A 27,295-nucleotide genomic window follows, 5' to 3' on the forward strand; every position below is an offset into this window, starting at 1 on the left:
TTATAGGGTTGGCTTATGAACGGGTTATAACAATTTTCCATTTTTACTTATCCATCTTGGGGGGGGGGGGGAGAGGACTTATGATTGAGTATATACGGTACTTTAAATTTCTGCTTGTAATGGTAACTTGACTCATTAAGCAGGAGGAGATGAAAGTTCTAAAAACCATTCAAATTGACTGATGAGCTCGCCCATCAAAAACATGAGCGTTTTCTTGATAACTTAATTTTTTGTATGAGTTAAATTGAAATTAGGCTCCTCTTAATTAGGACAAGGATTTTCCATTTTACCCATGCACATAATTTTACAGAGGGGTTAATAATGCACCTATAAAATGGGAATCCAGTATTAGAAGGGAGCAGCCCCCAAAATCTATGGATGATCATTGTTTAATGTTACACATTAGCTAAACTACCCCAGGGTGATGCTATGATTTGATAATTGACCTAATTATTACAAAGTCTGTACAAATGGAGTTTTTCTATACTATATTTCATCTCATTAAAAAAAAAAAAATCACAAGCCATTGAAATTATGTAAATGGAAGCCTCAACTAAAAGACAAGAGATCTCCTATTAATCTACCTAAATGTCATGACGATGGTAAGCAACTGAAACTAAAATAAACTAATACACCAGTAGCTTAATAGAAATCTGAATTATCCCCAGTATACAAAGCTATATTTTTGTTATGTATTATAGGTATGTTCAAAATCTACTTTGTTTATGGCAAATTCTAGTTTGCAAAAGTGATGCATTACTATATTTTAACTAAGTTATTTTTAGTCAAGTACAAAACCAGCAAAAGAGTTGAGCGTCTACATTCCACTCTAATTATGCCATCATGTTTAGCAGCCAACTATTTTAAGCCATTATAAATGTGGCAATACATATCAGTGATAAAAACCAACAATTCTGTTTTATGAGGCAATGGGCCAACTGGCTACATAGTTGATCTCAGTTAAGGAATTACATTTGCGCTTTCTAGGACAGTTTTATACCAGGGCTTGAAAAATTTGCCAGATAGCTAATAGCGACCAATAAAAGACAGGTGAGTTCCTCAGTCAAGTTCAGTGGCAACACACTGTTGAAAACAGTGCTCTTATACACACTAGTTATGGGAAAGGGATTTGCACTAAGGCATTATCCCTGTACTCTTTGTGTGCTCTATCTATCATGGTAGCTTTGTCTGAGAGCTGTGTATCTGAAATGACCTTTTAAGAGGCAAAAATTTACTCAACAGCCCGACCTGCTGAGAAAGCTACTGCTGCCTTCCTTCCCAGCTACTGGAGTGGGGAGGCAAAGCCTCCCATATTTCTCCCACCACTGTCAAGGAAGATTATGGTAAGTTTACTTTTCAAGAGCTAAGGCTAAAGCTGGTTTTAGCAAATATTCTGTTTGCAGAGGTATAGACATCTAACTCCATGTCTAGTAAAAATATATGGAGAATCACACACCCATTTTACAGTACTCTATGGGAGTAATGCTTCAGCTCAAGAGATAGAAGATGCACTCCACCAGAAACAATACTATTTGACAAGATCTTCCCAGAACATTGCTGATGAATCAGAATGTATATTTGGAGCATATTTCTGTGGTCTTTATCTCTTTTTTTGGCCCTTTCAGAGAAGTGAACACCACTCTGACTCCTAATTCCCATTTTTATGTAAAGAAGTCCTAGCTCTTCTAACATCTAAGAAGAGCAACAGAAGGGAAGACCATTTCCTGATTCTAATAAATGTTAGTAGTGAACTTGTCAATGAAAGAACAGTACTCAGGACAACTGTGCTCTTATAAAAATCTAAATAGGGACATCTGAAAATTACAGATGCCCTCTCAGACCCTACATGAACAGAGACAATGTCTACTACAAAAAGGGCATTAGGGGATAAGAAATCTGAAGAAACAGACTCCACTGGATGAATTACACAGGGCCTGTAATAATAGATTTAGACTTGAAAGTACAAATAACCTGCTTCCCAGGTTTTTTTTTGGGGGGGGAGGGAGAGTTAATGCTTTTTTTGTTTTTAAAAGCCCTTGTATTTGTGCTCGCCTGCATTATACTCCTTAAATTGTCCTTCTAATTGCTCTCACAATGGAACCCTGACATTTTAGACGTTGATTGTGAGGCTCTCCAGACTCTGCTGGAAAATCTAGCATTTTACTGAAAGTGCATTTTGCAGAGATATTAGATAAATTCTACTCCTTGGGTAAGTTCTCCCTGATACAGTATTAGGACACAGGATGGTGTACCAGCTCAGATTTTAAAAGGGTCTGTCACCTCCTTTTGATGTGGTCTTTTGTGGGGTCTCAGCTTCTCCTGACACCCTTCTTAGTTTGTTCTCACTTGGGTCAGTTCCTGGACCCTCACCTTCAATTAAGTCTATCAGACCTTCAATTTTAGGGCTTGCAGTCTCCTAGCTGTTTTCTTGGAGGCAGTCTGAAGCAGCACTGTTGCCCCTTTACTATCCCAGTCTTTTTTGCCTCCCTTTCCTTCTCTATACTCTCCACTTTATAGCAGGTCCTGTTTTCTCTATTGGTTGCAGCTGTGAGTTCCTGCCTCATTGCTTGTAAACAGGAGAAACTCTCCTCCCCCCGATATGTGCTCAGTATGTGGATTGTAGATCCCATTACAGGAGCTCAATTACTTTGGTGCACACACTCCTTCAAAACTGGAGGTTAACCTTGGTCTCATTCAATTGCCTGACCTGACTTGGTGACCTGGTACTTTTCTATGGAGGCACCATCTTGGGGGCATGAAAGTTCCTTAACAGCTTGATTTTCTAGGAAGCTGGACACCCAGCAGCTCCCACTAAGTTTTGATTTTGTTTATAATTATGTTACTAACTATTTGAACCAAGTGTGTGTGCCTGAATCTAGTCTACAGATAACCTCAAAAAACTTTAAGTACGAACTTCCAGTTAATCTCAAAAAGGTGATGAGCCTAAGGATCATACAATATTGTTAACTACTTCACTCAAACCACCTAAAAAGAGAGACAGTTATATGAAAAGCTGAACAATTTACTGTTAGTGGTGTCTCATTTTGTTGTCAAAAGTGAGACGAGCCTCAGAGTGTACTACCACTTTCTTGCCCCTTACCAACTAAACCCCTTGTAGCAGGCTCTCAGGGACCTGAAATAAGGATGGAGAATTGACTTTTCTGAAAATTGGGAACAGTTGGCAGAAGACAACATCTTTCTACAGGCATCTGAAACCGGTCTGAACTGCAGCCCTCAGGTATGTCACTTCCTGACCCTCTTCTTGCTTGTGCACTTTAATAAAATCTCTCCCAATTTCAGCCACTGCCCCAGAGCAATCACAACCTTGAGTGTCTGACCAGCAAGGGGGCAACTTGGTCCCAAATAGCCAATGAACTAACTAAAGTAGCCACATAATGACTACCACAGTTAGCCTCATTGCATAGTCTCTGTGTCTACTCATGCTCATGTATATATATTTGCGCTAGCTCTCATTGAGAGTATAAATAGCAGTGTTACCATGGTAGCAGCAGTGCAGGCATGGTTTACCACCCATTTAAGGAACATTACTTCAAACCTTTTGGACTACAGTACAGCACTACCAAGCCTGAGGATCTGGAGAACTGGAACATCAGCATCCTCAAAGGTTCTGAAACTCAGTTACCCCTCACCTGCCAAATCCTTATTGCCACTGAGTTGAGGTGGCATCTTCCATCATCACCACACACTAGGATAAATCAAAAAGCTAGGCACTTGGAGTCAATTGCTTAATCAGCAAAACCACTAAGAAACACAAGATGACAATAGCTGCACCTCCAGCCTCTGAATGCAAGATAATCAGAGAACAAATTATTTGACAATGATAGATATCTATTTTACAAATAATGGCCATACTGAATCAGACCAATGGTCCATCTAGCCTAATATCCTGTCTTCCAACAGTGGCCAATACCAGGTGCTTCATAGGGAAAGAACAGAACAGGTAATCACCAAGTGATCCATCCCATCACCCATTCTCAGCTTCTGGCAAACAGAGGCTAGGGACACTTCAGACCATGGTTTTGCATCCCTGCCCATCCTGGCTAATAGCCATTGATGGACCTACCTTCCATTAACTTATCTAGTTCTTTTTTGAACCCTGTCATAGTCTTGGCCTTCACAACATCTTCTGGCAGAAAATTCCACAGGTTGACTGTGCGTTGTGTGAAGAAATACTTCCTGATTTAATTTGGATGAAGCAATTAACGTTGCTTGTGTCACTGAGATCTGGTTCAATGCCACTTCTAATCCTGCCCTAGCACAGCTAGTACCCAGAGGATACTTTCTAGATCATAAACCAAGACAGACCCTAAAATGCACTGGGGGAGGCAGAGTGGGGGAAGAGAGATTAGCATTACTGCTCTCCTAATACCCCAATGCAGAAAATTCTCCACCCAGAACCACATATTGGAGTGCATCCCATATATTCTGTGAGGTGAAGAACAAGGAGGAGCATAGGACTCCTAGCAGCATATAGACCTCAAGATAGAAAACTCTCAGTTCCTCCAAGAAACTGACAGAGCGCTGCCCACTACGGTGACAGAATCCCTCAGATTCCCAGTATTCTCTGATCTGAACTTCCATATACAAAGGATACAACAGTATTTTTGCTCATGGCCTATGTAGAAACCAGGAGATTTTCCCAGACAATCTCCAGACCCACACATTCAGCAGGACGTATGCTGAATCTTATAGTCAGCTTAGAAATGGACACGGGAGACATATCTTCTAGTTTAACCACCACCTCATCCAGGCAAAAGTCAGAGCCTCACCTCCTTCCCACCAGGATAACAGAAATGACCTTGAACCCTCTAGATTTTCAACTCACCCTAGAAGAATAAGCCAAATACTGAAAGACAAAACACTAATGAGTTAGTACAACAGTACAATCACCACTACCATAGATGCTTTCGCCCCAAGCCACCAACTCCTTCCATGCTGACCTAGGTCACCATAGTTCAGATGAACAACAGAAATTGAATCACATAGGCAGAAAGTTGAGATCACCAATGGCACCAAAAGCATTCCAAATTCATCTGCCAACTGTACAAATAATTCTTACAGTGGAGTACAGGTGTAAAGAGCCTTCTATGGCTCTGCAATCAACATAGCAGAATCAGCTGTGAACTGACTAATCAACCCAGGCAGACAAACAGATCACTGTGAAGAGCGATCAGCATATTTTGCTGATGAATACAATTATAATTAATTGGCAAAGAAAATCCCATTCCTGAGCAGATCATATTATCCACTCTGCCACCGCTACTAAGTTTTGCCCCACGATACATGCCAAAGTGAAGAAGCCCTAATAAAATATCGCAACAATGACTCCACCAGACCCAGGTCCATCATGACTGGTGAAAACCAACCAAAAACAACTATGCCTTCTATTAATAGAACTTGTCAATGCCTCCTTCAGAGTACCCCTGCCAAACTCCTTGAAAAACACAATAGTTTCCTTAAGAATCTATCACTCAATCATGAAGAGCTTCCCAACTACCATTCATCTCCAACCTCTGATTCGGTGTGCTCATTGCATGGAAGAAGACAAGGACATGTGGCATGGGTTTTAACCAGGCTACAGCTTTATTAGTCAAGTTACAGCCAAGGTTCCTGTTGGGGGACAGCCCAGCACAATCACTCGCATCCAATTGATCTTTTGCCAATTCTTGGGGGCTCTCACCACAGGGAGGACTCAACACCGGGAGAGTCTCTGGGTGCCTCCAGTCACTCACTAGCATCCTTCCTTCCTTCAGGGGTTGAGGAGAGAAGGGACCTCAACTCCCAGCCAGTACCACTGTCAAGTGCATTGGGATAGTGCCCTGGTCCCCTGGGATAGTGCCCTGGTCCCTGGTTCACATTTGCCCCCAGGAGGTTAGACACGATGCTCACTATGTTACCTTTTTGGATTTGGAGCTTAAATCAGTGAGTTCTTGCTCTGGGCACCGGTCATAAGGAGGTGCCAGCATCAGCTTGACTGCGTCCACCCCACCCTGCATGGGCTACCTAGGAGTTCGGCCAATCCAATACTGAGATCACCCAGGAACAAAATCGGTACCTATATCAGAGAAGTATACTCCATCCTCTCGATACAGCTCAGCCACACTCTGGGCTGATAACCAAGCCATCTGTGAACTACAACCATGCCGATACTTTCAGGTTGGCCTTCCTCCGGGCCCTATCCACCTTTACGTGGATGAACTGTGGTCTGCCAAACCCTACGGGCCAGCATCTCCAACCATACTATATCAGCACCAAGAAACACGTCCACCAGCAGTCCAATATCCTGCTTAGCTTTCCAAATCAGTTTGAGCCTGGAACACGTTCGCAGGTTGTTCTCCTTTAGGTGGATAAAGATGTCTGGTGTATCCTCATCAGGCATTAGCCCATGCAAAAGAGGCATGAGCTGGTCCCAACAATGCCCCATCTGCCATGCAAAGACAAACTAGTGTTCAGCCTGAGGCCCAGCTGCAAGCCTCTTCCCAAATTGCATGCTCTCTTGCAAGTCCAGTGCACAATGCTATGCCCACAAATCCAGCCTTGGGAGTGCTCCAATATATTTTATATGACAGACATGGGGAAGGACACAGACAAAGTTAAAAACCTCTGGCACTTTCAGCCCACCACTTGTTTCAGCCTCCCCTCAGGCAGCCACATGAAGGATGTATAGGCCTTGGATTGCCCATACCCTGTAGCCTGCACCTCTGATGCATCCACCCAACTGGGTAGTTGGTGTTGCAGCCCCTATCTGGAACAAGTGGGAGCCATACTCTCCCAGTGGGGAGCCCAAGAATGACAGCTCCATCTAAACACTCCCACAAACTGGAATTTGGTTAGGAAAGAACAGTCCCACTTGCAGGAACAGAGCATCCTCACCAGGTGACCATTAAGCCACATATGCTTGCAGTGCCCATACAGGACACAGGTTCCCCTCACCATAGTGGTGCAAAGCAACAGCCTCGCCAATCCCAATCTGATCAGTTTTCAGCTTGCGGATCTTGAGCCATAGAGAATTACCTTCCCACGGGACAGCTTGTAGTTCAAGAGACTTCCTTGAAGAGCCTCCTTTGGCCAAAGGTACCAGCTCACTGACCTGAAAGGCCCCGAAGAAAGCCCACAGAAAGGCTGCCCTGAAAAGTACAGCCTCCCTGCCCCCAATAACAGCCTATGGACCTGCACAGTGATTGGCTTCCTGACATCACTCTGTGTCCCGGCAGCCTGGGCCCAACCCTCCAGCATCCTGCGGACCATAAATCCCTGACAGGTGTCTGGATGACCCACAGACCTGCAGTAAAAGGGCACCCCAGATAACTGATTAGCTATAGTAAGACTATTAATTGCCAAATTTGGAGTTCTGGTATAGGCCAGGCCCTGGGTAGACCCACAGCCTCCCCAATGCTTGGAACTCCACAAATGCTATTGTGTAAGCCAAAGAGGTGGAAAGTACAAGTGCTCCCTTGGCCACAGATACTGCTCCTAGCAACCAAGATTCCCTAGGGCTGCCAGCATCTGTTTGGGCACTTCTTTGGCCTTCTGTGCTAGTACTCTGAATCAGTTGACTCAAATTCCTGGCTGCTGGAAACCAGCAAACAGGAAGTGGCCCTGAGCACAGGGTCCTATCATGGCTCCAAATGACATGCCAAATCCCGTGAGACTGTATGGTTCCAAATCCCATAGACCTCAAGCCTACCCCAGAAGTCCTGTGGCATCTGGAAATCTCACGGGACCTGGCCCATCCTGTCCTTTTTTGCCTTCTCCCATTGTGGGAGCAACCAAAACTCACCCCTGGCTAAGCTCACGACCTTCTTCTGAACAAACTAGAGGTAGTAGTAACCACTAAGCTCCAACAACATGCAATGTCAGCCAACATCCTGGATGATTTACAATCAGGATTCAGACCAGATCACAACACACAGACATCCCCAGTGGCACTAAGAGACCACTTCCTTATGGCCACAGACACAGGCAAGGTCCCCACGCTCATCCTGTTGGATTTCTTGCAGCTTTTAACAAAGTAAAACCAACAGATACTGCTAACTTGCCTACTTGACATAACAGGAGAAAATGGCACAGCATAACAGTAGCTGCAGTCACTCTTCTTCAGCAGAGCTCAGAGTGGTGATAACTAGCTGCTCCTCTTCTCCACAGGCCTTCATCTGCTCAGACCCACCGATATTCATACTATCTCCCCTTTTCATCAATATCTGTATGAGACCACTGGGAAAGATAGTTATGCCAAAAGCTCAGCTGTCAATAATACGCTGATGACACTTGACTATCTCTCACTCTTTACTGTTGCGACTCCTGCCATTAACTAAGATGTCATCATGCCAACTAAAGGCCAGCTCTTGGATGAAAAACAGCTAACTCAAGCTGAACCCAGACAAGACCAAAGTTGATGCTGGGTGGAAAGGGAGGGGTGGGGGAGAGAATACTTTGAAGAACTAGCAAGGACATTGTCCTACACCCTTCAAATGAACAAACCCCATTCATCAAAGTGGGGAAGAACCATGGGACTCTGTCTGACTCATTCAAACTAGATGATCAGGTGGTATCTATCTAAAAACACCTTCTTGTACCTCCAGCTCACTAAGAAACTTCACCCCTTCTCCTGGAAGAGGACCTGGCCACACAGATCCATGTATTTGTCAACTCCAAACGGGACTACTGTAATTCATTGTATCCAAAATTGAATGTAAAAACAGTGCACAAAATGCTAGTACAAAATGTGGCTGTCCGCCTCCTCTGTTGTCTAGGATACCACAGCACATCAAGTCTATGCTCCCAGTCCCACCACTGGCTCCAAGTCAGTTTCCAATGTAAACTGAAGGCCTTAATCTGCAAAGCAATTAACGGATCAAGCCCCAGCACTATTAAAAAAAAATAATGATTTTTTATCTATGAACGGCCAAAACAGTTACTCTCTCTAAGGGCCAATGTAGATCAAAACCCAGCATGAACTGCATGACAACTGGAGACAGAACATTTTCGAGTAAGGGGATCTAAGTACGGAATGAACTTCCAGAAGAAATTAGGCAAATCCAGATTCTGACCAACTTTAGAAATGCCACAAAACATTCCTCTTTCAAAAAGGCTTTCCTCCAGATTAAGAATGATTCTTACAACACTGACACCCCTTTTAACCAATCTCTTAAAAAAATAAAAATCTTTGCAACAAATTTAAAAAAATCCTCCTTCAGTCAGAGCAGAGAAGAACCACCAGATACTCCATACAGTTCACTAGAGACTTTGCTACTGTTCTTGATTTTACATGGAAGGTGTTCAAATACTACAGTGATGGTTGGTAATATAATACCAACCACAAGATCTTACAGTGTGCTGTGTCTTTTAGTTAGGTTGCTTTGCTCCACGGTGCTGAGGCAGAAGCGCAGTATATTGCCACAGCTGGGATTAGATTTCCAGTTTGGTCCTCTTCTCCAGAACTGGTGTACTGAGAGTGCATTGTGATCCAGCCTCTGAGGGATGAGCCTCTGTCATTATGTAGCAAACCCCTTAGTTGATTATAGGAACAGTATTAAGTGGCACCTGGCCCTCCTTCTCCACAAATGTTTGGCATGAAGAAGAGCCTTGTATGTTGGAGTGGAAATACTATATGGGAGAAATTAGGACTCCGATTATATAACTCCCCAAACATGATTTAGTTCAAATATGATCCCTTCACTTATTTATTTATTTTATTTATTTAAAAGTTCGTCTATACTCTCATCAAGGAAGCAGTTAACATGGTTTATGCCAAATATTTGGCACGCTGTTTATATGGGTCTGAATTGGCTATGCATCTTTGCTCTTCACTTACATAAAATTTTTCTTTTCCCAATAAGACTATAAGGTAATCGGCAAAACTTTGGAATAAACCTTGTTTTGTTTTAATATTAAGTAGTATCGTGTGTTTTAAAACCGCTCCAAAACTGTAACCTTCCATCTCTTCCTGAAAGACACTCAGGATGCCAGGACTGGTCACATTTGATTAATTTAATGAATAGTGTCAGGAATAAAAATGAAAAAACCATCTTCTTGACGAATTCTGATTACAAGTGAAGTTTTAATCATTCTGAAACTGCAAAGTGTTAAAAGTGATCATTCTGATTAAAAACATTAACTTCATATTAGCTTATTAGCAATAAAACTCAAATATTGAAAAAAACATGTCTCCATTAAAGGAGATTGCAGAGTCCTAAATGGGCAGCAGTTCAAGAATGCTACAGCAGTAGTCAGGCATGTACAATTTACAGTGCTTTTTACTTTTCTAGTGCTGCTGCTAACTTTAGAACATCTCTAAAACCACTGCTGATCTAAACATCATTCAGTAATTATATATGTCAAGTAATAAAATAAGTATATAAACTACTTGACTGAAACATATCCCTTGCCTTTTTCCAAGCTCCTTTCTTTCTAAAAACTTTATCTAGAATCTGTAATTTAATGCATTTCCCCCCCTCCCCACTACACACACCTTCATGTATTTAAGGTTGGCAGTCAGCAGCATCTTATATCAGTTCATGTAGCCTCACAACTCTAGAATATACATCTCTTTTCTAAAGGAAATACACCCAATTTACTCAGCCTTTTCCTTCTATTATCAATCTGAGATCCAGCATCACTAGGAAATAATAATTTTGTCATACCTTACACACACTAAATCTACAGAGAAATCTTTCACTGAAACAGGTCAATGGAAAAAACAAAATTTTTAAAACTTCAAAGGCTATTGATTGTTTTAAATATGGTGCTTCTAAAACCATAAGCAAAGGCCAGACTGCAGATTTGCAATTTTCTTTAAGTTTTCTAGGCAACTTCTTGATACTATCAGGTTTATAAAAACTAAACCAGTGATAAACAACTTTTATCTTATAATGTGTGATACACATTATAAATTATGAGCATCAGAAATTTAACATTAACTTGGGGAGGGGGTGTGACCTTAGTATTTAGCCCACAAATCTTATCAAAACTTTTAAAAATAATCTATTACTTTTGCTGAGAAAGAAAAAACCTACCTTCTGCATTGGCTTGGAGAGTTGATGTCACCTAGGGGATAGAGCACAGGGATGGGATCAAGGATTTTTTAATCTCATTGGCCACCAATATTCCATGTGATTTAGTTTCTTCATCTGTAAATTGGGGTTAATGTTATTACTAACCCACTTCGTGGGGATGCTATGCAGATTATGTTTGTAAAGAACTGTGGGACATGAAAAACACTGAGCATCATTTTGCTCTGCTTACTAAAAGCCACATTCTAGCCAACAGAGACCGTAAATTAAGAAATCCTACTTGCAAAACTCTAATGGCATCACTGATAACAATCATGACAAGTAAAAAAGATCCAGGATTGACTGGGGCCATAGCGTGGGGGAAGAAAGCCAATATTTTGCCAAATAGAAGCCAATAAAACAAAAACTTAAAAACAATATTTCAATAAACAGATTTACTTGAAACTAACAAGGCATTTCTGTACCAATATGCTATGGAGTTTTGGCCAGGCTAAGCATCTAAAGCATGACAACCAGTACTGTACACAGTTGTCCAAGGAAGGTCTAATAAGTACCTTATACAATCACTCATGCCAGCACTGAGCATACTATAATATTGTAGACATGAAACCCAGGATTGTTTGCTTTCTTTAGTGAAGAACCATTTAAAATATTTGTTATTCAGTAACTGATAAATATGATGAAAATGTTTTACCACTTATTAGCTCAGATACTTCATCTTTATGATCTGTATTGGACAACAGTGCTACCCAAGTTACAAGAACAGTCAGGCCTGTAAGGAAAACCCTCCACATACTTTAAAGGTCTACACTGAAAGAGTTCTTGGCTCCTAAATGTCCATCCTGAAGTTTGGCAACAGGAGCTCTTTCCAACTCCAAAAGTTTGATGTTCTATTTATTGTGCACCTTCAACAGCGCACTCATCAAGTCAGTTTTCCTTTCATTCAATGACGTAAAATTCACTGCCAAAATGCTTCACTAACACATAGTTTTAATGTTGCCTAGTGTTACCTCAATGCCTTTCCAGAATGTGGAAGGTGGCTTTAACACAAACCTATGAAAACCTGAAAATACAGAATTACTGTAATGTCTCCCACACCATATCATACCCATTTAAATTTAACTCTGTCCCTCTGTCACTGGCAATAGACACTGGGACCATGCAAAGCCTGACTTCTTAAGAAAGCCTACTATTTTCTGTGTTGTATCCAACACAATTCTACACTACGCCATCATGCTTCTTCAAACACTCAGGCCCTCACTGTGTTAGGTGTAGCAAATTACCAGACTTGCCATCTGAAGGATGTGCAACTGCAGCTAGAGTTTTTCAGGAACCTTTTTTTTCTGGTGTGCGCTATGCAAGAGATCCAAATAGGTGAGATAAGGAAATATTACCTCTTTTCACAGAACTAGATTCTTCAGAGCCCCTCAAAACAAAACGCAGAATGAGTAGTCTCAGAAATCTGCCAAGGACAGGACTTGAACTCACAGTATGTGGCTGTGGCTCAGATTCTTTAATATCTTCCCTATAGCTATCCATTGACTGATATCAGGCATGCCGCTATGCACTGTTACTCGCCACAGAGCAGTAGTCTCAGGGCATATGTGCAAATCATCGTAGTGTGGATCCTACAGGTGCCAGTTTGAAGAGCTAGAATGAACCCCAAACTTTTAAAATACCCTCTGCAAGCAGTACTAGATGCTAGCGGCGATCAAAGCCAATCAGATATCACTTGGGGCTGAGGGATGGGGGGGCGGGGGAAATCAGTGCAATACTTTGAGCCATAGGTACAAGCAAAAACAAAAAAAAATAATAATGGAAAAGTTTACTGACAAGGCTTTTTTCCCTCCCCCGGGCTCTCTATCTCTGTAACCCTTAGATAAAACGATCCCAAGTTTACAACAAAAAACCTACCCTGGGCCCCACTAAAGCCCAGAAATTTTCAAGACAATCTATATATGCATGGGGATTTTAGAACACTTTGGGGGAAAAAATCAGCTTTTAAACTGAAAAATCATAGGTCAACTTTAAACTATAATACAAGGGTCATAGTAAGCAAGGACTACCCCATAATATTACTACAATTCCTGTGGAACTACAAAGCTTTGTTTTGATGTGCTAAAGAACTTCTCACATAACTTAATAATTTTAGATACAGGCAAAATAGAAGGTATCTACTTTCAATTTCTCACTGTTTCTCCCCAAAAAATGTGGCAAGTTGCCTTCGATAAAAGCCAGCATAATTACTGGGACTTCTATTTTATAATCAAAGACTACGTTAAAAAGGAGTTAAGGTTGAGTATATATGAGCAATATTGGGTATAAAAGTTGCAGGTAGGTTTTAGAATCCCAAAACCAAGCATAAACCTAGGAAATTCAGAGTTAACATTCAAATTAAAATCAATCCACACATCTTAAAGTAAAGAAATGCATAGTTATAACAAACATACAACCTTACCTGACCTGTTGTGACACTATGCAACAGCCACACAATTTTATGTATAATGGTAGATCAGAGGATTTTTTTTTTAAATTGTGTCAGTATACAGCACAGTTAAGATTGTTTGGATACCCTTATATTTCCATACCTACAGAAACTTGTGACATGGAACTTTCTGAAAGATCTGAGCTATATTATCTCTATCAATATTTGTACATAATAGTAACTTTCTCAAACAACTCCCATAGACGATTTACACAATTGTATTTGTTCAGGTCTGTCTTACTTGATTCTTTGTAGTATTTACACAAGAATACAACTACACCTTAAAATGAGAAATTGATCTGATAGATTTCATTCCTCCACTCTACCCCTCAATATACCTTTGCGCCTGTTTGCATGTGGCGGCGTTATCTGAATCACTTAGTCCAGAAATATCTTTCCACCTCAGGCAAATATATGTCACATTAGTTTAAGTACCGACTTCCTTTGGTAATTTAACAAACAAGCACACAGCAGGGATGTAATATATGCATTTGGAATGTTCATATACATGTAGTTCTCTTATGCCTATAAAGGCAGTGTGCAAAACATAACCTTTTTAAACCTTCTGAATATCAACTTCTATAAATCTCATCTAAACAGGTATATCAGCACTTATATTTAGAGGGTTGGAACAATATTTTTGGGTTCATTGCCCAACACTTATTAATTCTGCCACCTATTACTTTTGTGTAATTGATTTATAAGCCAAATTAAAAGTAACTCTTTCCAACCTGGTACAGTTGCAAACACTTCTGTAATGCTAATAGATAGACCCCACAACTCTTCTGTGATCAGTTCTGAAGCCATGATATGCAAGCACGTATACCTGATTATGCACATATTACTAATTCCTCTCTTACTGCTCTAGACCTAAGTTTCAGTTACTCCAACGAGAAACTGCTGAACTTGAATTAATATGCAAATTAGACACTATCAATTTAGGCTTGAATAGAGACTGCGAATGGCTGAGCCATTACACACATTGAATCTATTTCCCCATGTTAAGTATTCTCACACCTCTTGTCAAACTGTCTGTAATGGGCTATTTTGATTATCACTACAAAAGTTTTTTCTCTTAATTAATTAGCCTCAGAGTTGGTAGGACAACTCCCACCTTTTCATGTTCTCTGTATGCGTATATATATATCTCCTCACTATATGTTCCATTCTATGCATTCTATGTAGCCCACGAAAGCTTATGCTCAAATAAATTTGTTAGTCTCTAAGGTGCCACAAGTACTCCTGTTCTTTTTACTCTTTTTCATGTCACCCAAAAAAATGCTGCCAGAGAGTTATCAAAAGAAATACCTTTCAACTTTAACAGGAAAAACACTGTTACTGCGACACAGAAAATAAGTATCAGAGGGTAGCCATGTTAGTCTGTATCTACAAAAACAACAAGGAGTCTGGTGGCACCTTAAAGACTAACAGATTTATTTGGGCATAAGCTTTCATGGGTAAAAAACCTCACTTCTTCAGATGCATCTTGTTTTTACAGAAAATAAGGTTCACTCATAATTTGAAATCTATAATCCTTGTTACCACCTCTTCACAAAGAAAATGGTTTAAAAAAAAAATCTTCAATAGGATCATTAGTTTATTGTAAAAACTTAACGAGACGCGATATATCGATCCCGGATAAATCGATTGCTACCCGCCAATACGGCGGGTAGTGAAGACGTACCCTGTGTGGCAAAAACCCTTAGTGTAGACTCAGTTATATATTGGCAAACAGTTTATCCTACTTCACCCAGTGGAAAGAGGAGGCTGGAATTAGCTATGCAGGAAAAAGCACAGTTTTGCTTTAATAAACTACATCTACATCTGCTAGTGTACATATGGCCTTAATGCAAGGCATAAGAACATGCATCTAACTTCAGCAACATAATTAAGACAGACAAAGATTAAATAACACTCCTCTCATACTAACTGGCACAACCCATACTCAGGGGAGTTGTGCAAGGACGTATCTTCATCTGCCATAAATAGGGCACTACCAAATTCATGGCCATGAAAAATGCATCACGGACCGTGAAAGCTGGTCTCCCCCAGTCTTTTGTGTGCTTTTACCCTATACTATACAGATTTCACGAGGGAGACCGGCATTTCTCAAATTGGGGGTCCTTCCCAAAAGAAAATTACAGGGGGGGTTATAAGGTTATTTTAGGGGAGTTGCAGCACTGCCTCCCCCCCCCCCCACACACACACAATAACCTTTAGACCCCACACACACAACTCCTTTTGGGGTCAAATTTCAGATTTAAATAGCTGCAATAATGAAATTTACTATTTTAAAAATCCTATGATGGTGAAATTGATCAAAATGGACCATAAATTTGGTAGGGCCCTAGCCATAAACATGAAGAAAATGAGTGCCTAAATGTATACACTCAATAAAGCAGCATCCTCATCAGTAACAGAAGATATTCTTCTCATACTTTTTTTTTTTTTTTTTTTTTTTGGAAATAAAGATTTATTTAGGGACTTCTTGAATGACACATTGTTCAATGGACTCCAACTTGAAATCCAGTCATTTAAAAGGGATAAATAACCTCCTCCTCAGTTCCCATGCCAGTTTTATTTTGTTTTACATCATATTTTCTTTTTAAACTTTTTCTCTTACCTGTTGCTGCTTAGAAGACCCACACAAATTAATGTGTATGTAGATGATGTTCTCATCCTGCTCCTAATAAATATACATAGTGTATATAAACCAAATTAACTATCCATCTGGAGTTTGGCCATATTTGAAGAAATTAGGTTGCACCTAAGCAAAGTTATTAATTATTGTAAACATTATAAACACAAGAAATTCAGAGTACAAGTTACACTTAAAAGAAATCAAAACATGTTAAGATACACATGCTCAGTTATGTGTATAAAAAATACAACAAATCTATTCCCCTTAAAAAAACACTTTAATATAGTTTCGATCACAAATACTAAAATACTTTAATCATATTTGTATGGTTATTGGATGGTGTTACTATATGTTAAAGGCAGAAGAGATAAGTGGTCTGTGAGAAGCTTATTTAAGTTTCCTGACCTTTGTATATGCAAAATTCTCAATCTTAAGTTTTATTAATTTTTTCAATCACCGATTCAAGGAAATGAAACTGAAGACAACTTGTAAGTCATCTGCTACATGTCCCTGCCAGTCTATACCCCCCGAGCCCCTACGGCATGTTTTTCCAAGTGTTTTGTTGGCTTTATGAAGCCTCAAGTTCTTATGCTGCAATAAAGCAGTTTTTAATCAATCACTTATTCAAAGTGTTATAAAAATCAGGCATATGAAATTAATATAAACCTCAACCTAGGAATTATTTTTAAAAAGTTAATGTAACGCTTATGAAAGAAGTTAGCTCAACTGCATTAGAAACTAAGCCCACTATTCCCAAAAGTAGTATACTACTGCCTGTGCTTATTAAAGCTTCAACACACTATTCAAATGTCTCATTCATGTTCTGCAGGAAACATCCCTAGAGGTGAAAGTCCAGTTTAGTCTCTATTCTCATTCAATCACCGGCACCTTAGCTAAGAAGAGCAATGAAACAACCAACTAGTGCCAAGTGCAACAGTGATTTTGGTGATGGGGAAAAATTAGACTGAGACCACAGCATATAGTCCACAATGCTTGGTCACTATGAACCTGAGCCAGATGTGAAATGATGTTTTAGGCCCAGATTCAGCAGTTCATCCCCACTCATCAAAGCACTTACCCATGTATTTATATGCTCTGCTGAACTGGGGATTTAGAGAGGAGATTGCCTATCCCACTATTAATCCCTTGAGCCATCTCACCCCCAACATGAAGTGCATGTACAATTAGCTTTTATAAGGAATTCTACTAGGGTATTTTGAATTCTACCATAATGGATACCCAATCTCACAATATACAAAACTGCTCAGATGGAGGAGCTATTACACATGTTGTGAATACATATCTATGTCGTTATTGCCCATCAGCATGTAACTGGATGCTGAACAAAAGTTAAAGCAACAGTCTTGGATCCAACGACCCAGGAAGCACCAACTGCCGCTGAGTAAAAGAAAAGGTAGCCAAAAATTATAATGTTAACAGGTCAGCTGACAGGACAGCGGTTCAAAAGGTGACTCAAAATCAACACATCAATAAAACTACATATTTAAGGATTATTTTTGTCCCATTAAGAATTTTTCCAGCTTTTAAAAATGTTTAAAGAGAATCAAATGTTAAAAACAATTACAAAGAAAGTGTATCTTAAACCCACACAAGCAGAGAAATTTAGAGTTAGAGTTGGAATTCTTCCCTAAACCCATGTTATGGGGACAGTATTCAAGGATCTGAGAAGTACTGGGCAACTCTACAGGTACTTCAATACCTATGATACAAAAGTATGGTCAAGGACAATTTTAGCCTTACCTGTGAGGAGTTTTTTGTTCTGTAGGAACAACTGAGACGAAGAAGTTATTTGAGGGTAATCTTTTATAGTTTAATTTCTGAAAGTAGTACACTATTCAAAAGAGTAACTAGGATTCTTGTGCAGTTTTAAAATTCACCCAACTATTTTAACTAAGTTTGAATAATAAATAATATTTAGTTCTTATATAGTGCTTTTCAACTGTAGATCACAAAGTGCTTAATAAAGGAGGTCAGTTTCGTTATCTCCATCCCAACTGAGGCACAGAGAGGTGAAGTGACTGCCCAAGATCACCCAGCTCCAGCTGGTCAGTGAAAGGGCCAGGAATAGAACCAGGGTCTCCTGAGCTCCAGCCCAGTGCTCTAATCCAAAACATAGATACTAAATATTCCATTTCATTTAAGACAAAAATAATTTTATAGTAGTACTCAAAAAATTGTAAAACTTACTTCAAAAATAAGTTAATTATTTTCAGGCACTACACATGTCATTGATACCCTTGCCATTCCCCCCCAAATCACATTTATTTCAAAGTGTTTTTCTCCCATGTTGAGGTGTGGAAAAAAATAAACACAAACATGAGAAGTTAACTGTACAGGGAAAGTGATATACACAATGTGCCATTAAGTTAACTGAAATGATTATTTTTCTCTGGCATTCTGTTATGATAATGTTCAGTGTCATTTCAAACAATAAAAACACACTTCTGTCTAAATTAACTTGATAATATCCTTTTAACTTATTTCCATCTTGAGGTAAACATTTAAAATGACTTATGAAAGGTTTCTGTTGTGAAGTTTAGCCTGGAAAAATTGCTGGCAATATAGTATCTGATTAGTAAATCAGGTAACAGGGCTGGCTGGAAGACTTCATCAAAATCAAATTTCTATGAAAACATAAAACATTTTTTTTCTTTATTCTGCTCAGGTCCATAGGTATACTCCAGAAAAAGACGTTTACAAATAAAGTTGTTATTTAGGTAAATATACTTGTTCACATTTAAGACCCAATTCTGAAAAAACATGAATAATTTACTAACTTCAGCAGCCCAATTTGAAGAAAATGGGACGACTCATCATACTAGGTAATGGCCTGTAGTAATGGTGGAGTTAGGTCCTAATTCTTTGCCACTCAGTTTAAATTAAAAAACTGCTGCCAATAATATACTTAGGCTATGTCTACACTACGCAGCTTTTAGCAACAGGACTGTCTCGCTACACCCATGTTGCAAAAGGCATGCATTGTAGCCGCTGTTTGTCAGCTCTCCTGCTCACAAAAAACTTCCATCCCCAACAAGCAGCATTAGCGTTGTCAGCCGACACAGTGCTGTTCACATTTGCACTTGTCGTCGGCAAAACTTTTGTCTTTCGTGTATGTTTTTAACACCTCTGAAAGACAAAAGTGTTGTTGTTCGGTTGCCAGTGTAGACATAACTCAAAAGAACAAACTAAGGCTAAGTGCTAATAGTTGTTTGGGGCAAAATTTTGAATTAATATGAAATTTAATTATCTAAATATATTCTAGAATATCAATGAAAGAGGTTTCAAGAGCAAAATCAAAGCCCTGTACCTCTAAGGAGCAGGTCCTATACACAATTAGCTCATCAGTAACTTTACTCATATAAATACAATTTAATATGCATGAGTAAAGTTATTCACATGCATAAGTATTTTCATTATCCAACTGTGTAACAACTTCTTAATGATATGGCTTCTGCCAAGCTTCACCACTCTCAAGGAAGCACCAGTGGTCTGAAATAGACAACACTTCTTGTACAAATTGTCAAATTTACAATTAGAAAACAGAACACTACACACAAAACTTTATTTGTAATAACTTCCTCCCTGTGAAGATGAAAAGGGGAGCATATGTGGATGGCTTACGATGCAGATGGTAGATATTTGGAAGGGAGAGGTTGGTTTTTTTAAACATATTTGTTTAAGTTGTGAAATAGATGATGTTATATATGTAAGCTACAGAATGTCATAAAAGCAGGTTTTGCATAGGCTTTTAGTAATTCCTCTCTTTTTCTCAAAATTACTACTACTGTTTATGTAGCACAACAGGAAAGAGTTCGAATACTTGATTTATACCTAGGTGATTATTCTTCCTCACCCCTATCACTCCTATATAAGTACCTGAATTGTGTGACATGAAGGGACTATCTGTAGGGGTAAAAAGGTACTTTATTTTCCATGACTTTGGCAGTGTCATCTGATAAGCCAACAAGGATGCCAAACAGAACCTATTATGAAAAAATCTGACAGACCACCAAACTCATTTTCATTCAACAGCTACTGATCTTTATTTCTGACCTTTGGCGAATCTGAACCAGCAACCTAGAGACAAGTGCAAGATTTTTCCATATCTCATTAATAATTCTGTAAACAATCCAGTACTCTTAACTTTTTTGTATTTTACTGAAGACAGATATAGAAAATTAAGGTACCAACAGAAATCTATTTTCCTACTTACATATGGAAGCCAAAACAAATTTTAAGTTTAATTTCTTTTAAAAAAATCAATTTAATCAGATATACAGTCAAACCTTGTGTTTGTTATATAAGAAATGTCCAGTTAATATGTCAAAGTTAGCAAAATCTCTCTTTGTAGGTCAAGTTCATTTTGAAACAAGCATATTTGCTACAGTAACTGCTGCATCAGTTCCTAGTAAACTGTACTGTCAGCTACTTGTGAATGTTTTCGCCTTATCATGCTCATCATATTTTGCCAAGACTGAAGTACTGTCCAACAACTAAACATTACCTTCTAATTACAGAATTCTAGCAAATACTTAGACTATATCTGATTTAGGTAATGCTTTGAATCTTTACTATAAGATCAGTTGGTTCTATGCATTCTTTTAACATTTTCTTAATACTCTCCATTAGCATAGATATAAAATATTTTACCGCAGCTTGTAATGATGTTACTGGCAGAGGCAACAAAGTTGTAGATTTTGTTACTGGGAAATTCCAGATCACCAGCATATGCACTGGAAGCCACAGTTTATTGTTCTCTCATTCTTCAGTTCCTTACCCCCCATAGCAGAATCCCAAGCTAACGTGACTAAAATACAGTGAAATGTATCTCGTGAAAACACGAGGCTTTAAAAATGGTCTTTAAAGACTGAATGAAATTACAGTGGAAACTGAATGAGACATTTAGAGTGGTCACTGTATGGGACCTTCAACCCAATAGCTGTTAATTTCACAAAAATGAGTTAGAAAGAGTTTCAGCTAGTACACCTGCTCCCAAGTTTTCTTGCCAAAAGACCCACATTAACAAAAGGAGACTGTCTTGACTACCTAGGGAAAACTGACTAGGCAAAGTTCTGTCAAATACATAAAGTAAAAGTGAAAAGAAATTCTCCTAACCCATATCAATTACAGTAGTTTTAGATGTTACTTGTAGGTAAAAAATGTGCCAGTGAATTAAAGAAACGTGAGTGCAACTGTGCACTCCTGTGATGAACTACAGTTAAGTGCCTTATACTGGAACCATCTCAAACAAAAAACTTTAATGTACATGATTTAATACAGCTCATTAAGTCTTATTTTAAATAAGAAGAGTGGTAAATTCAAAATTCGGATATGCAATTTTTCCAGAAAAAAAGTAGAAATCTAATAAACCACAGTTTAAGTGAATAATATAAAATGATAGGAAAAGGGGATATAAAACTAATCCATGCCACTGTAAAAATAAAGTATATAACTTTCACAAAGTTGTCCATTCTGAGACGATGGTTCTTTTCTATATTTTGCAGAGTTGACAGAATAATAAATTTAAACTTCATTTGGATTTCCTTGTTAATATTGTAAGCTTCCTGTATTGACGGCTAGATTTACATATATTGGTACATATCATATATTACTACTAGTAGTGTAGAAAATACAGAAGACACAGGATTCGTTCCACTCTGGGGTTTTCCATAAAAAAATGTCACTGTTCTCTACTATGCAGTTCTGCTACAAAGTTTTCTAATAAATATTTCTAGTATTTCTAAATAAATTCAGTTTTGCCTCTATTCATATTCACTTTTTTGTATATGTAACATTGTGACAACCATTTAATTAAAGTATTGTTCTGCCACAGGGATGTTTCAAAAACGTCACACAACTTGGGTATCAGCAATATCAACTTTGTATTAAAACACTGACAGTTTATGAAAGGTTAGTATAAACTCTTTCTATAGAAAGTCATGTTATGAACCAGCAATTGAAGTTTAACTTTTGAGGTAGTGCCTTGCCTTTAGTCTTGCTCTCATTATAGGCAGTAAGTCAATAGGCAGATCATGTACCAAATCCGGACTGCCAGATGCTTTTGAATGGACCACAACATTTTTTATTTACTTATTATCATTATTGTCGTAAAAAATGTTTCTCCAGAGTCTGAACCTTGACTATACCGTGACCAAGAAATATGGACCATGACAAAAATAACTGACTACCCTTGCAGTAAGTAAATGAAGTATGCTCAATATTCATTGTACATTGTTTCCCTTAGACCGGGGTGGGCAAACTACGGTCCGTGGGCTGGATCCGCCCACCAGCCGTTTTAAGACGGTCCTTGCCCTCCCACTGGGGAGCGGGGTCTGGGGCTTGCCCTGCTCCAGCGCTCCATCTGGGGAGCAGGGTCGGGGGCCGCTCCATGCGGCTCTCAGAAGCCGCAGCATGGCTCCCCCCCCAGTGCTCCAGCTGGGGAGCAGGGTTGGGGGCCGCTCCATGCAGCTCCCGGAAGCAGTGGCATGACCGCGCTCCAATGGCCCCCTCCGGCGCTCCGATGGGAGCTGCAGGGGTGGTGCCTGCGGACAGGGCCGCACACAGAGCTGCCTGGCCACGCCTCGACATAGGAGCTGGAGAACGGACATGCCGCTGCTTCAGGGAGCTGCTTGAGGTAAGCACTGCCCAGAGCCTGCACCTCTGAGCCTCTCCTCACGCCCCAATCCCCGGTCCCAGCCCTGATCTCCCTCCAAACCCCTCGATCCCAGCCCTGAGCATCCTCCTGCACCCCAAACCCCTCATCCTCCACCCCAGAACCCGCACCCCAGCCAGAGCCTGCACCTCTTCCCACACCCCAACCTCCTGCCCCAGCCCTGATCCCCCTTCCCGAACCCCTCAGTTCCAGCCCAGAGCACCCTCCTACACCCAAACGTCTCATCCCCAGCCCCACCTCAGAGCCCTCACCCCCCCGCGCACACCTCACTCCAGAGCCCCACCCACACCCTGAATGCCTCATTTCTGGCCCCACCCCAGAGCCCGCACCCCCAACCAGAGCCCTCACCCCCTCCTGCACCCCAACCCCAGTTTTGTGAGCATTCATGGCCCGCCATACAATTTCTATTCCCAAATGTGGCCCTTGGGACAAAAAGTTTGCCCACCCCTGCCGTAGACTCTTAGCAATAAGCATGTACATACTGTAAACACCACTACTACATTTTAAAAAATTACATACAAATTACTCAAAGTAAAACGTCTTTCTTTCAGGGACCTTTTGTTCATTTCCACTCAAATTACATACTTTCCAGTTACAGACTTTAGCTTATTGTCCTATTACTACCTTGAAAGTGATATTCAGAGTTGCATCTTTGCCCTATAAAAACTGTAACCCCTTATTTTGTATAGATTTATTAAAGTTATGAAGTCTGAACAGAGGGTTGGGGAGCAGGGGGCAAGAGCTACCAAAATCCATTTCCTAGTTGAGAAATAATCTAACATGCAGTAGAAGTACACAGCAAGTCTGCTAAAGATCTCTATTTAATCTTGTAGTCAAAACATGTTGGAGAACTGTAACAGTTACACTGTTCATAGTCTAACTCCATACTTTACACAAGTCAAGGAAACTGGCCCGTTTTCAGAGAGGCTTGGAAATGACAAACAGCTGCATTTTCATAACATTCTACCAGTTATTACTCTACAACTAAAGAAAGGAGTTCTCTGAATGTACTGAACTACATTTCTATCTGTCCATTTTCTTCTCTGCATGGATTACAAGCCCAAAGGCTACATACAAGAAAAGCTGCATCTGGTATGATCATCAAGCACTTCAACGGGAATGAAAAAAACAAAAACAAAGAAAAATACTTTCTACTAGAAAAAGACTGGAATTAGACCTGACGGTTTCCCTGCTGGAGAGAGCATTTGCAAGTGACACAGCTGAAAAAGTTGCTCTACTCACATCCTCTACTATGCACAGGGTGCCCAGCACTGACTAACCAATTACGTTTATTTCCTTCAATGAACCGACTCGGGTGTTTGTAAATACAACTTGATGTGCACCTAAGGGGCTGAACGGAGCGAGAAGGGAAAAGAAAAATCTCGGCAGCGGCACGTGGAAGAGAAGGGACCTCACACCACTTGCACAAGGATTTCAGGGGCTATTAATCTGTTTGCGAGCTCGAGACAAGGCTTGGAGAGGCCGTTTCAGCTCACTCTCAAACAACCTGCCCAGAGGGGGGGACGCTTCCTGAGTCACTCCGGGCATTAATCCGACGAGGGAGGGAAGCGGCTCTGGCCAAGAAGATTATCCTCCGGGCAGCGCGCGCTAAGCAGGAGCCCAGACGGGGCTGGGGGCCGGGCGGAGGGGAAGGCGGCTGCCCCAGCATCCCCTCGCTGGGGAGGGGGAGGAGGAGGAGACCAGAGCCGGACCCAGGCGGGGCGGCGGAATGTGACGGGAATGGGGTGGGGTCCAGCCCCTCAGCACCCGCGGAACCGGCCGGGGACGGGGGGAGGGTCTCAGCATCCAGTCTGCGGAGCGTTGTGCCGCGGGGACCGGGCCTGAAGGAGGCAGGGGGCGGTTGGTTTCTCCAGGCAGCGGGGCTGAGACAGGAACGGGGCCCGGCCCCCGGGGGCAGGAGGCGAGCGGGCTCCCCGCGGCGGCCTGAGCCCGGGCACTGAGCGACCCCGGCCCCTCTTACCTGGAGGTCGGTGAGGAGAATCTCCCTCTCCGCCGTGTTGGACGCCATTGCGCTCTGGTTTGAACTCCGCACCTGGACGCTGCCGCCGGGGAGGGGAGGGAGGCGGGTCTGGGGCCGGGACTAATCGGGGGGAGGGGGCGCTGAGTGCTCAGCCCGGGCGGGAGGCTGGGGGATCCGGGAGGGGCAAGAACCCCCCCTCTCATGGGGGTCGGCACGGGCGCTGCGCTCCCCGGCTGGCCGCCCACCCGAGCTCCGCTTCCCCCGCCCTGGCTCCTCCTTGCTCGGCTCCAGCAGCCCTCGGCCGCCGCCTCCACCGCAGCTGGCTGGGGCCGCCCGCCGCGGCTGTCGCACCATTTGGCTGTCACCCTGTCGCAAACGCGTCGCTGCTTTGCGGCTCCGTATGAGCACGTGATGGGGGGGGTGCAGGTTCGTGGGGAGCGAACCCTACAACTCTCCACTTAGGGCAAAGCGGGAACGCGCCGAGTGTAGGGGGCAGCCGCTCAGCACGGCCCAGGGGCCGCCCCTCACCGCTGTGAAGCGGGGATGCGAGAAGATGGTGCCTCCCACTGTTGCCAACTCGTGAATTGTTAGTTTTTTTTGCGGGAAGCCCTGCGTCCGTAAATCCCCAGCGCCTGGAGTCTTGGTACTACGTAAAACGCTCAGCTTTCTTTAAACTAAGTTTCTAATCTTACCACTTGGATTTGGCAATACAACACACAAACACAGCCCCGAAGGAGGCTGAGGGGCAGTTCAGTAATATATCTGTGATACAAACAGCAGTGTTTGTGCCTGGATTTGGGCAGGAGGGGCATCTCTGCCACATTTGGGGATTAGGCTCAGCCAGTTATCCTCATTGCCTCCCCAGGTCAGAAAGAACCCCACCTTCAAGCCATTTGTTTCCTCCTCTCTGATACTAAGGCCGGGTCTACAGCCAACACAAAGTTGCTCCAATTTACCTGCAAATAGGATTTCAAACAAATTTAGTTAAACTGGTGCCAGGCCAAGTGTGGACACTGGGTTACATCAGTTTAGCTTGTTTCAGTAAATGTAGCGGCTCAGTCTAAACTGATATTACCATTTATGAACTAATGGAAGTATGTCCACACAGGGATTTGCACCTGTTTAAAATTGCTTTACAAACAGATTGTTAGTTAAGCCAGTGTAATTTATTTGTATAGACAAGGTTTAAGTGTAGCTTGCATACTCTAGAACTGGAATTTATGTTTTCATAAATATAAAAAAATCAAACAATAAATTACAATGACTATTTCCAGGCTGGGCTTGCCAACAGAGATTGGCCAGAACAGCTTGAGTGTACTCATACTACTGCTGCTGAGCAACAAGGAAGCAGCAACACTCCCCAGCAGAAGCTGGCATGCAGTGCAAGAATAATTAAATGTGAACATGCAGACTGTCTCTCTTACATAAAAACAAGGCTGTCAAAATAGTTCTACAGTCATCATATCAATCTGTATCTATATTTCAGGGGTATCTTTATATAAATGAGGCCTAGTTATTTATAACTCAACATAGTTACTTAAACCTGAATCCTGCAAATACACATGCTTAACTTTTCACATGTAAGTAGCCCCGTTGAAGCTGATGTACAAAAATTACAACTATTTCCTAAAAACTATTATAGACAATATATAACAAGGTTTACTCTGCAACTGCATAACTAGTCGTTCTGATTTTACTGATAGGGTCCCGCTGGCACACATCCAGAAAGTTTTGGGTAATAATGACAACTTTACCATGGGAACTTAATTCATCATATTTTTAGTTAATGGATTGAGAAAGGACAGGTATGTCAAGTCTTCATCTTATTTATAGCACCATATTTAGGGTAGACACGTCATATAAACCTACTTCAGGCTACTCTAAGTTGTACTAGGGGAGGGGACTGACTCAGAATCTGTATAGGGGAACAAAAAGGTGATTTAAAATAATCTTTGCATCCCCTTCTTGGGTTATACTAAATCTTCTGCTGGTGCAACTCAAGATCTTGGCCAGTTTTCACCTACTATGCAACTTAAAAGCTATTTAATGAACCTTAATTAAAAGGCTGATTGTTGTTCTATGGGGGAAGGAAAAGAAAGAGAATGTTGTCCAAGACTCAATTAATTTGTTTAGACTACACAAGGGAATCATGGAGCGGCTTTACCAAATCATAGGTTGAGTTGAGCTCTCTTTTTAAGAGCCAGTTTTTCAGCATGCGGTAGCGTTCACATGTATACTCAGATTGTCTTGAAAACTGGTATGCCTCATCTGGGCCGACGGTGGGGACACTGATACAATGTCGCATCACTTTGCCAAGAGATTCCAGAGCTACAGTATCTCCCCCAAAAATATTTAATAGAGTTATTAAAGGGTCTTCCTAGCTCTATAAATTGGCACACATCCGTGATGCATGCCAGAGAAAGTGATTTGCACACACACTTTTAGAATAGTGCACCTAAAG

At 41.1% G+C, this 27,295-nt stretch overlaps 1 protein-coding gene across 1 annotated transcript in view; it reads right to left on the bottom strand.

Moving 5' to 3' along the window:
- Positions 1–25,154, bottom strand: part of LOC113407386 (serine/threonine-protein kinase N2) — a 124,411-nt gene extending 99,257 nt beyond the window's left edge. The window contains exon 1 of the mRNA XM_026655822.2: positions 24,835–25,154. Within this exon, the coding sequence (XP_026511607.1) occupies positions 24,835–24,882 (48 nt within the window). The 5' untranslated portion in view covers positions 24,883–25,154. The remainder of the gene's footprint in view (positions 1–24,834) is intronic.
- Between the last annotated feature and the right edge of the window lie 2,141 nt (positions 25,155–27,295).

Source organism: Terrapene carolina, unplaced genomic scaffold (genome assembly GCF_002925995.2).
Source record: "Terrapene carolina triunguis isolate 2854851 unplaced genomic scaffold, T_m_triunguis-2.0 Scaffold211, whole genome shotgun sequence".
In the NCBI taxonomy this organism is placed as follows: domain Eukaryota; kingdom Metazoa; phylum Chordata; order Testudines; family Emydidae; genus Terrapene; species Terrapene triunguis.